The sequence below is a fragment of the Leptosomus discolor genome, chromosome 5, assembly GCF_034619465.1.
Source record: "Leptosomus discolor isolate bLepDis1 chromosome 5, bLepDis1.hap2, whole genome shotgun sequence".
Classification (NCBI taxonomy): Eukaryota; Metazoa; Chordata; class Aves; order Leptosomiformes; family Leptosomidae; genus Leptosomus; species Leptosomus discolor.
The window spans coordinates 17,789,314-17,801,956 of NC_141395.1; the positions used below are offsets into that span (position 1 = coordinate 17,789,314).

General features: G+C 60.3%; 1 protein-coding gene across 1 annotated transcript; it reads left to right on the plus strand.

The window, feature by feature from the left end:
- The first annotated feature begins 3,755 nt into the window (after window positions 1-3,755).
- VIL1 (villin 1) lies at window positions 3,756-9,511 on the plus strand. The gene is made up of 19 exons (XM_009948215.2): window positions 3,756-3,830; window positions 4,082-4,156; window positions 4,294-4,490; window positions 4,769-4,877; window positions 5,187-5,297; window positions 5,396-5,598; window positions 6,111-6,189; window positions 6,347-6,445; window positions 6,540-6,693; window positions 6,802-6,902; window positions 7,038-7,175; window positions 7,349-7,507; window positions 7,601-7,780; window positions 7,893-8,038; window positions 8,155-8,299; window positions 8,590-8,778; window positions 8,930-8,998; window positions 9,182-9,319; window positions 9,398-9,511. The coding sequence occupies exons 1-19, from the start codon at window positions 3,756-3,758 to the stop codon at window positions 9,509-9,511; spliced, it is 2,481 nt and encodes an 826-aa protein (XP_009946517.2).
- Window positions 9,512-12,643: the final 3,132 nt, after the last annotated feature.

The window sequence follows — 12,643 nt, forward strand, 5'->3', positions numbered from 1 at the left end:
CCCCAGGCCTGCCTGCACCCCTGCCTCCACCTCCTGCCCCATGGTGGGGAGATCGGATGGGGGGGATGCTGTGGCATACCCCCCCCCCCCCCTTTCGGACCCCTGCCTGCCCCGGGCCTGATCCTGCCCTTCCAGGAGGGTTGAACTCAGCACTTTATATTAGACAAGTCAAACGGCACCAGCGAAGCCTGCTGCCCAGCAAGCACCCATGGGTGCTGCAGCACCCAAGGAGCACAGCTCCCATGCTGGGCACCCTTGGGGGGTCCAGGAGGCCTGGAGGCAGCATTGGGGGGACTGGGGAGGTCTGGGGGACCAGATCCAAGTGCCTTCATGTGATTAAAGCTGTCAAACCATCTTGGAAAGGGGAGTCCTCTGTGTGTGTGTGCGCACGCGCGCGTGCAGCCACATGGGTGTCACTAGTGGGTGTGCACGGGGGGGGGGGGGGGGAAGGGCAGAGAGCCCCCAGCATCCCCTAAGTCCCCTTGGGAAAGGGGGGGATGCTTCAGGTCAGTGCTGGGGGAGCACTCTCAGGCTGCGGAGTTGAGGGGTCTGCTCTTGCCTGGTGCCAAGGGGACACCCTCATGCTCCAGGGCAGTGTCGTGTCGTGTGTCCCCTAGCCACCTTGGCACCCCCATCCTAAGCTCTTCCCCCTCCTCCTGGAAAAAGGGCCCTGATACCACAGGGATGCGTGTCTTGCCCCTTAACAAGGAGGGCCTGAATTTACCGTGGGGGCTGTGCCCCCAGCTTTGGGGCTTCAGGGAGGTGTGTGTCACAAGTGCACCCTTCCTCAGTTTCCTCCAAATAAGGTCTCAGACCCTCCCTGTATAGGCTAGGGGTCGCTGGGGGGGGGGGGGGGGGAACTTGTGACACCCCCCGGGCAGCCTGCTGCCAGCATGCAGGCAGTGGGGTGGGGGGTGGGGATCTCTTAGGTCCCCACCATGTCCTCATTGGCCCTGTGCCTCCCGTCATTAACGAAGTCTCTGTCCTCCCTGATGGCTTCACTAATTGCTGAGTTCATTAGTGGCCCGGCTGGGGGGCCCGGGGAGGGGGTGAGCCCTCTGGGGCTGGCGTGGTGTCCCCCACCCCGGTGCCACACCGGCAGGCTCAACCCTGGGACACGGTCACCGGACAGAGAGCAGCCACCTGGGTGTCTCACACCCCACCCAAAACTCACTGCCACCCCCCTGCCGGTGGCTCAGCACCCAGGTAAGAGTCCCACGGGGGACACTGGTGTGGGGTGCAGGTGATGGGAGCTGGGTGGCATGGTTGGGAGCATTTGGGGGGCCAGGGGTTTGGAGGGCAGCAGCAGAGCCCATCCCCATGGCATCAGGGCACCCGCTTACTGGTGGCTGACACCCCCCCTGGCCTGGTTCAGCCCATTTCCGTCACTTCAGGGATCCTTGGGAGGGGGGAGCAGGCGGGATTTGGGGTTCACTGCAGCCCAGGCGTGGCACCAGGGTGATGGCCAGGGTGTGGGATGCCCGTGGTGCTCACGGCCAGGGCTGCTGGCTCAGCAGGGCGGCCGAGATAAGGCTGCAGCAATCCTGCGGGGCTGGGGAAGAGATAAAGAGCGGGAGCCCGGGGGCCTGCCTGCTGCTGTGAACCCCCCTCCCAGCTTTATGTACCCCCCGGTTGGCTCCCAAAACCACTTTCGGGGCTGGGAGCCGCTGGAGAGGACTCAAGTCCCCTCTCTGCCAAAACCAAGAGCATGATCCGGTACCACCCTTTGGGGCTGGGGTTTGGGGGCACAGGATAGGGCATAGGGCTCAGCCATGCCGCCGCCCTGTGCCTTGCCCCATGCCCCCAAACCCTAGCCCCATGCCCCATCCCTGCACCCACTTCCCATCCCCAAGGCTGGGGCTGCAGGCACCCCCGATGCATGGAGGCGAAGCCCATCGGGTAGTGAGCAGGGGTCTGGCCTCCAGCTGGGGGGTGGCACAGCGTGGGGACAGTCCTATGGGCAGGGAAGTGATGTGCCAGGTAGGAGGTGGGAGACGAGGACATGTGGAATAGGAAGGGGATGCCCTGGGAAGATGATGCTGCATTACTGGTGGCTCTGAGCTGGTGGCACCAGAAACTGCATCACCACGGGCCCCGGGGGGAGTGGAGGGCAGCACCATAGCACAGCCGTGTGGCATCAGCCTGTTGGTGTCACTTTGGGGAGTATTTTGGGGAGGAGAGGCACAATAAAAGCCATTGCTATGGGCTTAGTGCTCCATGGCTGGGAGGGTTCAGGAGTTTTGGGGATGGGGAGTGGAGGGCAGTGGCAGAGCCCATTCCCATGGCATCAAGGCACCTCTGCATTTGTGGCTGACGCCACCCTGGCCTAGTTCAGCCCATTGCTATCACTTTGGGGAACACTTTGGTGGGGGTGTAGGCATCAAAAACCCCATCACCATGGGCTCAGTGCCAAGGGCCAAGAGGGGAGCAGGCCTGGGAAGGGCAGCAGGGGCCACCCCGGGCGCAGCAAGCCCATGGGCAGGGTGCCTGGGGTTGCCCTGTGCTGCAATAGCACTTGGAGGGGAGCAATCACCCCGTGAGTAACGGGGCTCTGCAGGCACCGCGGATCCTCGGAGGGCCATGGGGACCTTGACTCTGGGCTGTTCCTGCCCTTATATGGTGAACACAGGCTGGGACAGGAGGGGACAAAGGTCTCCTGGGTGCTGGCACCCGAGCACTTTGCCTAGGTGCGCTCACCTGTGCCCAGCTCCACGGGGAAGGTGAGGGGCTGGGCGGGGGGGGGGGGGGGGGAGGCCAGAGGGTGGGCGTGGGGGCGGCAGCACATCGCACAGCCGCCACTGCTCCTGGCACTGGGGTGGCCTGGTGACAGGGCTTGGGGACCCATCCGTGCCCCACCTCGGGGCTGCGCTGGGGGAACATCACCCCCTGGATCTGAGGGATGGGATGTGGATGCTTTTCAGGGCAGCACAGCTGGACCAGGAGGCGTTTTGGGGGAGCAGAGACCTCTCTGTTGGGCACTGCTGGCTCTCCCCGCCAGGGCACACAGGGGGCTTTGCCCAACGCCAGCTGCCTGACCCCCTCCCCTGCCCGCTTGCCAGCAAGCACTGCCAGCCTGGCAGGGATGGCTGTGGGCAACCTCGGCAGCACCAGGGCTGAGCCCTGGCACGCTCAGCACCGCTGTGGGGCCGGGCTCTGCCCTCCCTGGGGGGCCTGGATCCAGCGGTGGGGTTGGGAGTCGGAAGGGGCTGAAGTGGGCTGGGCTCGCACATGTGCGTGCGTGCAAGGCCACCAGCAGTGGCCATGCCGTGCTGTGCCATGTCGTGCCAAGCTGTGCCAGGACCAGGCTGAGCAGGGCCAGTTCCTGCTGGCACTGGGGAGGAGCAGGCCACCACACAGCAGTGTCGCCAGCTGCGGCCGCTGCGCTGGGTTTGCCATGTACAGCCCTGCCCCATACACCGGGGCACTGGGGCGCTTGGGGGACCCCGCTCCTGCCCACCACAGACCCTGGCATGGAGCTGTGACAGCCGCCATTAGCCGTGGTGCCAGCCAGGCTGAGGGGGATGGCAGCCTGGCTTGCGTACCCGCAGCCCTGGCACAGGGGTGCTGGGCGGGGGGTTCTCTTTATCCCATACAGCTCTGGATGGGGTGTTTATGGCCTGTCCGGCTGCAGACCGGGCAGGGCAGCAGATGGCACAGCAGGCTGGCTCCATCCCAGCTCTTAATGACACCGACTGCCATTAACGAGGGTGTTGTCAATGCCCTGGCAGATCCCCTTGCCTACAGCACCTGTCACCATGGTGGAGCTCAGCACCAAAGTCAGCAGAACGCTCAACAAGACCACGCCAGGCATCCAGATATGGCGAATCGAGGTGGGGACGGGGGCAAAGCCTGGGCACCCATCACCTGGGCACCCATCACTGGGCTGTTTGGGGGCCCTGTGGGAGGGAAGATCCCCCCCTTTATGTCCTCAGTGTCTGGGTTTGGGAGTCTCAGTGCAGCACCCAGGGTTGACACCACACACACACACACACAGAGGTTTTGGGGCTGGGGGGCAGCAGGGTGTGCAGGGCTGGGGTGGGGGCTGTCCCCACCAGGGCTGATGTCTCCCTTCCTTCTGCAGACCATGGAGATGGTGCCGGTGCCCACCAAAACCTACGGCAGCTTCTACGAGGGGGATTGCTACATCCTGCTGTCGGTAGGGCAGCCTGGGGTCCCATGGGGGACCGGGGACGGGCTTTGCCCCCGGGGTGGGAATGGGGGGGTGGTGCAGGGAGGGATGTGGCCTTGGGGGGACACACGAGAGCTCTTCTAGTGGGGACCGGTGTCCTGCAGACACGCAAGAGTGGGAGCAGCTACAGCTACGACATCCACTACTGGCTGGGCAAGGACTCGAGCCAGGATGAGCAGGGGGCGGCCGCCATCTACACCACCCAGATGGATGACCACCTGGGCACAGTGGCTGTGCAGCACCGTGAGGTCCAGGGCCACGAGAGCGAGACCTTCCGTGCCTACTTCAAGCAGGGACTCGTGTACGTCGGTCACCCTCAGGGACCCGCTCCCACAGCGGGTGATGGTGGGGAAGGGTCCTCTGCATGCTCCCCGTGGGGACATCCCCAGTGGGGATGGGGACAGCCCTGTCCCAGTGGGGTGGGGGAGGCAGAAGAAGGATTTGGAGCTGGTCTTGCTCCACCCATCATGCACGTGGATGAGTGGAGGGGGTCCCCAAACACCTCCCTGCTCACAGAGGTGGGAGCTGCTGGAGCAAGAAGGGGGGGCCCAGGGCTGACACTGTGTCTGTCCCCCCCAGCTATAAGAAGGGTGGGGTGGCCTCAGGCATGAAGCATGTGGAGACAAACACCTACAACATCCAGCGCCTGCTGCACGTCAAGGGCAAGAAGAACGTGGTGGCAGCAGAGGTGAGTTATGGGCTGGGGGGGGGGTGGGTGTGTGTGTGTGTACCCAGCCACCAACCTCTATGCAGAGTTGCTGTTTGGGGTCAGGATCAGGCCTGAGACCCCCCAGACACAGCTGCCTTCAAGCAAAGGACAGAATGGGTGTGGGGGGCCACACCACCTTGCCTCAGGAGACACCTCACCCCAAAAAGCCCCTCTTGGAGGAGAAATATAGGCTGGAGGCATCAGCACTGAGCCAGGGCAGGTGGAGGCTGCAGAGCCAGGGGTACCAGGCATCCTACTGCTTGACCCCCCAATCCCATCCTGCTGCAGGTGGAGATGAGCTGGAAAAGCTTCAACAGGGGAGATGTGTTCCTGCTGGACCTGGGCCAGCTCATCATCCAGTGGAATGGCCCTGAGAGCAACCGAAATGAGAGGCTGAAGGTATGGCCAGGGTGGGTCCCAGGGTTCCCTCCTGGAGGAAGGGTGTGACCAGTCACCCCCTCCCTGATCTGGGCTGACCCCTTCACCCCCGGGTGCAGGCGATGACCCTGGCCAAGGACATCCGGGACCGGGAGCGCGGGGGCCGTGCCAAGGTGGGCGTAGTGGATGGTGAGGATGAGGACGCCTCGCCAGGGCTCATGCAGGTCCTCACGCGTGTGTTGGGTGAGAAGGGTGATATCAAGGCGGCCACCCCTGACGACCAAGTGGACCAGAAGCTCAAGTCCGCCCTCAAGCTCTACCAGTGAGTTGCTGGGGGGTGGGTCGCCCTCAGGGGCATCTCACAGGGTGCCGGAGGCACCCAGCACCCGTCTCTGCTATGTCCCACAACTCCCGTCCCACTGGACAGCCACCAAGAGGGGTAAAGGCCACTGCAGGGATGGGAACAGGTCCTTTGGATGCCGTTGGAGCAAGGGGAGTCCCTGGTGCCAACAGGGTTGGTACCTGATGGAGAGATGCTCATGCAAGAGTGACCTTTGGATATGGTGGCAATGTCCCTGAATGGTCCCATCACATCTGACACCCCTTTGTCCCTCTTCATGGCCATGAGTGAGCTTTATGGCAGGGCAAGCTGCAAACCAGGTTGCCACCATGTAAGGTCAAGAGGGTCCCCGGCTACTGCCTCTGCCATGATCAGGGTGGGGAAGGGGATGGGGAGGGGACACCCCCACCCAACCCCTCCACCCCAAGGTGGGGATGGGGAGGGGGTTTTCCATCCCCGTTTCTAACTTCTTGTCCTCTCTTTTCCCCTGCCAGCGTCTCCAATGCCAGCGGGAACCTAATTATGCAGGAGGTGGCGATTCGACCCCTGACTCAAGACATGCTCCTTCATGAGGTGTGTCACCCATGGGATGCTTGGGGGTGCCCAATTTCCTTGGCAGCTTTCCTTGGTGGCTTCAGAAGACGATTTGGTGGGCGAATCTTTTGGTTTCGTCTTCTGAAGGGTTAAAGCTGCCCAAAGGCCTAATTTCTGCTGTTGTCCCCAATACAAGGACTGCTACATTCTTGATCAAGGAGGTCTCAAGATCTTCGTATGGAAGGGCAAGAATGCCAACAAGGAGGAGAAGCAGCAGGCCATGAGCAGGGCGCTGGTGGGTGCTGGGTTAGAGGCTGGTTATGGGATAGCCTGGCTGTTTCCTGGGGTTCCAGGCACCCCATGCCCATGCTGTGTCCAAATCCCCCCAGGGCTTCATCAAAGCCAAGAACTACCCAGACAGCACCAGTGTGGAGACAGAGAACGATGGGTCTGAGTCGACTGTCTTCAGGCAGCTCTTCCAAAAATGGACTGTCCCCAACCAGACCAGTGGGCTGGGCAAGACCCACACTGTGGGCAAAGTGGGTGAGTGTCTGCTTCAGATGATGCAGGACTCCTTGGATTGGGATGGGGGGGCTGTGGGGACCTTCGTGGCCAGCAGGGTGTGGCTCAGGTCTGTGCTCTTCCCTGCAGCCAAGGTGGAGCAGGTGAAGTTTGATGCCACCACACTGCACGCCAAGCCCCAGGTGGCTGCCCAGCAGAAGATGGTGGATGACGGATCCGGGGAGGTGGAGGTAGAGTGGCCGGGGCAGAATGTGGGACCCTCTTAGGACACCCCCTGGCCTGTACGTGGGGATGCCATCAGGTCCAGGGGCTGCAAGACAGGAGGATGTACCAGCCCTGGCAGCAGCACATCCCTGTCCCACCAGGTCTGGCGTGTGGAGAACGGGGAGCTGGCGCCTGTGGAGAAGAGGTGGCTGGGCCATTTCTATGGCGGGGACTGCTACCTGATTCTCTACACCTATTTTGTGGGGCCCAAGGTGAACCGCATCATCTATATCTGGCAGGTGAGACCCCCCCCAGGTCACTGACCCATGGGTGGGAGACAGGGGTACCTCCTCGGACCAGGGCTGCTCTGCCCCTATGCATGACCCCATGGGAACAGCACAAGGGTTCCCTCTTCCCAAGAGGGAAAAGGTGTGTACGGTGGGTGCTGAGCACCCTCCTCTGCCCTGCCCAGGGCCGCCAAGCCAGCACGGATGAGCTGGCCGCCTCCGCCTACCAAGCTGTCACCTTGGATCAGAAGTACAACAACGAGCCCGTGCAGGTCCGCGTCACCATGGGCAAGGAGCCGGCCCACCTGATGGCCATCTTCAAGGGCAAGATGGTGGTGTACGCGGTGAGCGCGGGGCTGCCGTGGGGGATGCGGGGAGCGGGCAGGAGGGTGAGCCTCTATCACTGGTGGTGACCTCCTGTCCCTGTCCCCCCCCAGGGTGGCACCTCACGGTCAGGCAGCGAGGAGCCGGCGCCCTCCACCCGCCTCTTCCACGTGCAGGGCACCAATGAGTACAACACCAAGGCCTTTGAGGTGGCCGCTCGCGCCTCCTCCCTCAACTCCAATGATGTCTTTGTGCTCAAGACCCCCAGCTGCTGCTACCTCTGGTATGGGAAGGTGGGTACCGCCGGGCACCAGGGTGGGTGCTGCCTCCAGGAGAAATGTCCCCATCTCCTCTTCCTCCTCCCCGGCCGGGGCCGGTGATGGACCAGCTGTGTTGGCTCCACAGGGCTGCAGCGGGGACGAGCGTGAGATGGGCAAGACGGTGGCTGACATCATCTCCAAGACAGAGAAGCCAGTGATCGCGGAGGGACAGGAGCCACCTGAGTTCTGGCTGGCCCTGGGGGGCAAGTCCCAGTATGCCAACAACAAGAGGTACCAGCTTGGGGGGGTTCCTTGTCCCTCCCCACCCTCAGGGGTAAGATAGGCCACCAGTCCCCAAGCAGGGTAAGCCTCGTTCCCACCACCACTGCTGCATTGCTTCCTACCAGGCTGCAGGAGGAGAACTCTTCCGTGTCCCCCAGACTCTTTGAGTGCTCCAACAAGACAGGCACCTTCTTGGCCACAGAGATCATAGACTTCACCCAGGATGACCTGGAGGAGGATGACGTTTACCTGCTGGACACCTGGGATCAGGTGAGCTGGGGGGCACGGGGCAGGACGACACCTTTGATCCCACAAGCTAATATCCTCGGGGGGGGGTAGAGGACCTGCAGCAGCTGGAGGTGGTGGGATGGGAGGCTGGAAACCCCCATGTCCCTGGCCCCATGCTGTTTTTTCCAGCCCCCTTCTTCCAAGGATGGCTGAGGATGGATTCCTAGTACCCTTCCTCACAGGCAGATCCTGTGTGGCCCCAACCATGGGTCATGCGTGGCCCCAGAGGGCCCCATCTCACCCCAGTGGTAGACACAGTGACCTCATTGCAGGTTTTCTTCTGGATTGGGAAAGGCGCCAAGGAGTCAGAGAAGGAGGCAGCAGCGGTGATGGTGCAGGAGTACCTGCGGAGCGACCCCAGCGGACGCGACCTCAACACCCCCATCATTGTGGTGAAGCAGGGCCATGAGCCCCCCACCTTCACCGGCTGGTTCCTGGCCTGGGACCCTCTCAACTGGGATGTGAGTCATGGAGGGAGCTGGAAAGACTGGGGGGGCCCTTTGCAGGTGGGACCAGATGTGGATCTGGCCCCAGTCAGCATCTCCAGGGTGCGGGCAGCGGTTTGCCTGATCCCTGCCCATGCTGAGGGGCTGAGCATTGTCCCCTTCCCAGGACAAGAAATCCTATGAGGCGCTGAAAGCTGAGCTGGAAGATGATGGCAGCCTTGGGCAGCTCACCTCGGTAAGTGGCACAGGGAGAGGGGACAGCCGGGGTGGGAGGGGGCACAGAAAGCCCTTCCGTACCCTTGGCAGGTGGCACAAGCAGCTGCAAGGACACATCCTCCGGTGAGGGGACACCTGGAGCCAGCCCGGTGCCTCCATGCCTGGGGCAGCCCCTGATGCAACCCTGTCCCTCCCCACCCAGGTGCTCACATCCACACAAGAGGTCTTCACCGCCACCACCCCGCTCCTCCCCAGCAAACTGGAGACCTTCCCCCTGGACGTGCTGGTGAACACCTCGGCCGAGGACCTGCCGCGGGGTGTGGATCCCAGCAGGAAGGAGGTGAGACAAGGCTGGGGAGCTGCTGGGGGGGACCAGGGGCAGCCCCTCAGCTTTAGCTCAGCCTCTTCTCTCCCCCAGGACCACCTCTCCGACCAGGACTTCGAGGCCGTCTTCGGCATGAATCGCTCTGCCTTCGGCAACCTGCCATTGTGGAAACAACAGAAACTCAAGAAGGACAAAGGACTCTTCTAGGGCAGGAGCCTGTGCCCGGGGACAGCCCCAGATTGTTATTTTTATTAAATAAAATATATTTGGAGAGTTGAGCTGTGTTTTCCCCCCCAACCCCTGGGCTCAGCCCAGGTATGGGATTTATTTAGCAAAGAGATGGCATGCATGGGGACACGGGTCTTGACCAGGCACCAAGGCAGCACAGGGAAGGACCCTCAGCTCCTTCTCCTCCAGGTCCTTCACCCGCACCATGCTCAGGGGCGATGCACAAGGTGCCCACACCCTGGGCACCCCCGGGGATCCTGCATCCTGCAGTGGCAGCTGCAGCCCAGGGCTAAAGGTCTGGTGTACAGCCGGAGCCGCTCCCTCCGTTATCGCGCGAACCTCGGTGAACACGTGAGGTACCAAAGGTAAAAGCAACGAGCCCCAAGCTGAGGGGATGGCGCCTGTGTGGGGACAGCACCTGCTGGGGACGGACACCGGGGACCACTTGTCCTTGCCCTGGGAGGAGAGGAGTGCATCTGCCTCCCGCCTGGGATCTGCTGGGGACCCGGAGAGGGGGACACGGCTCGGGGGGGGGGGGGGGTGGCCAGGATTTGCATGTGCCAGGAGGTGCTGAACACCATGTTCCCAGGCAACCGAGCAAAGTCCCAACGGCAAACAGGGGGCGGAGGTGTGGTGCCTGTTGTCTGCGGCGTTCAACAGGCAGCAGCCCCAGGCAGCGTGGAAATAAGCTCCGAAACCAAGAGAGGGTTAATAAAGAGGTTTTAATTTCACAAAAATCTATCTACACATCATTTAAAAAGGGGCGGGAAGAACCCAAGAGCAAAAACTGTAAAGAATAGAGAGGAACAGGTCTGCTAAAACACAGAGTAAAGTGCTGCTCCACACCAACAGTGTAAAGAACCAGAAGGTCGGGGTGCAGGCAGAAACCGGCAGCAGCCACACCACGGCAGGCAAGGCTGGAGTCCGGCAGCAGAGCTACAAGGACAGCGGCTGCCAGGGGCCCTGCACCCCTTTTTCTCTCTTTGGCGGATGATTACAGGGATAATTGGCTCTATTACAAACAAAACAAAGCAGATGAGCTATTCCCAGCCCCTGCCCCCCAAAGCACGGCGATCCCCGCATGCCCCACGCAGGAAGCGCTGCAGGGCTGGCCATCAGCCCTTCCTCGGGGCGTGGGGCGGGAAGGGAGGCGCACGGGCGATGGTTATCTGCGTGTGCCGCACACCCAGCGGGAGGTGGAAGGCGATGCCATGGCCACAGGTGTCGGAAAGCTCCGCTCCTCCTGCCCAGCTCCTCGCACCAGTCGCAGGCTGCCGCTCGGGAAACCAGTCCTTGCCGTGCAGATGCTCTTCGTGCAGCCCCGCCGGCCGGGGCTCCCCAGGGACCCCCCCAACACGCTCCAGTTGATTGACACGAATGGTTTTGCACCTCGGGGAGTAAATCAAGACCATATTATGGCAGTCAAACAACGAAGGGGCGAAAGGAACAGCAAGATGGGAGTTCCATGCGTTTATATGCTGAATCACACTTGGACTAAACGGCGCTGATTCAGGAGTAGGTAAATGTTTAACCACGACTCTATGTCTGCACGCGTTCAGGGACCGCAGCTGAACTTCTGCAGCTGCCTATACCCCAGGATGGGTATCCCACCTGGAAGGGACGACCTTACTGAGCTTGCTGCTGGGACAGCGTGAGCGGTGGGGATGTCACAGCCGGTGGGCAGCACACCCCTTGAGGGTCACACCCCTGTCTTCCTCCCCACCGCTCTGGGACAGGGAGGAAACTGGCTTCTGCAAGGAAGGGGCTCCACGGACATTCCTGCCAGGGTGAAGGTGTGACTGAGCTCCCATACGCCAAACAAAAAAAGCTTAAATTCATTACAGATGTCTGCAAACTCTTAATGGCTAGAATAATAACTTTTTATAAAACAAGGAACTGGTTTCAAGCATCAGCTTTCGCACCTTGATCCAAATGAAAACGGGTTTTAAACAAAAGTTACTGCACTGAAAAGTCAGGCAATGTTTGCTTTTATTATAAATTAACTGGAGTGCAGCGCCTTGCAAAAACAACCTTGCCACCCAAAGAAGCAGAGCTGACTTCTGATACTACAGGAATACCGGTTATTTACAGCACTAGCACAGGGTGCGCTTGGGGAAAACAGATTTGCCCTCTGGATGGAGCAGTCCCTTCATCACATTCGCAAGGGCGATCAGTTCAAAGGACAACTCCTGCATCACCACCTCTTCCCATTGCCCAGAATTCTACCAAAATTAGTATCAACAATAGAAAAGTATAATGCTTTGTAATAAATTAACATATACACCCACTCGGGTTGCATCTTACAAGATAAACGCTCTGTCATGTTTACAACCAAACGTTCGCTCCTAGCTCGGGAACCAGGAAGATGTCACCCTGGCCAGGCCCACCAGGCTCGTCCGACACGTGGACTGGAAGATCAGTCGGTCTCTCCACCACACCGGGGTCCCCAAAGCACTCAGCTTGGGGAGGACGACCGATGGCTGTTGCTCATTGCTGTGCAGAGGTGAGATGGGGCCACTGAGGTAGCATCCCCCTGCCAGCCTGCGACAAGAAACTCTAGTGTGGAAGTGCCCATGAGAGGTGCCTGCTGTCTCCTAAATCGATGGTTTTGTCTGCTTTGCTTCAGCTGATTTATTCCTGAGAAACTCCTAATGATAGTTTAAAAAACCCAGAAACTATCTCGACAGCAAAAAAAGGTGGTTTTTTGTTCTGTTTTGTTCTTTTTTAAAAAAAGGAGTCTTTCACCTCTAAAACTCAAGCTGCAAAAATCAGAACTAGAGGCCAAAACAGAGCAACTACTCTGCTCAACAGCAACAATTTCTCTGAAGTGAGTAAATGCCAGCAAAAGGAAACATCTGCCCCCGCTAAATAAGTGCGAAGGTGCTGAAAAAATGAAGTCACTGGGCTTTTCCCTCACTGCTGAAACAAGCCATAAAAGCAGCATCATGCCTCTAAATCCAATAAAATGCAACACTTCTTCCTAACCATGTTCTGTTAGTGCTGAACACGGGCTTTCTGAAAGCTTTCCACCTGGTTTAGTTTCACAGTTTGAGCGCTCTGCACCCCTCAGAAAGGAGAACAGAGGCGTAGCTGCAGTAAAAACCCTCTGAT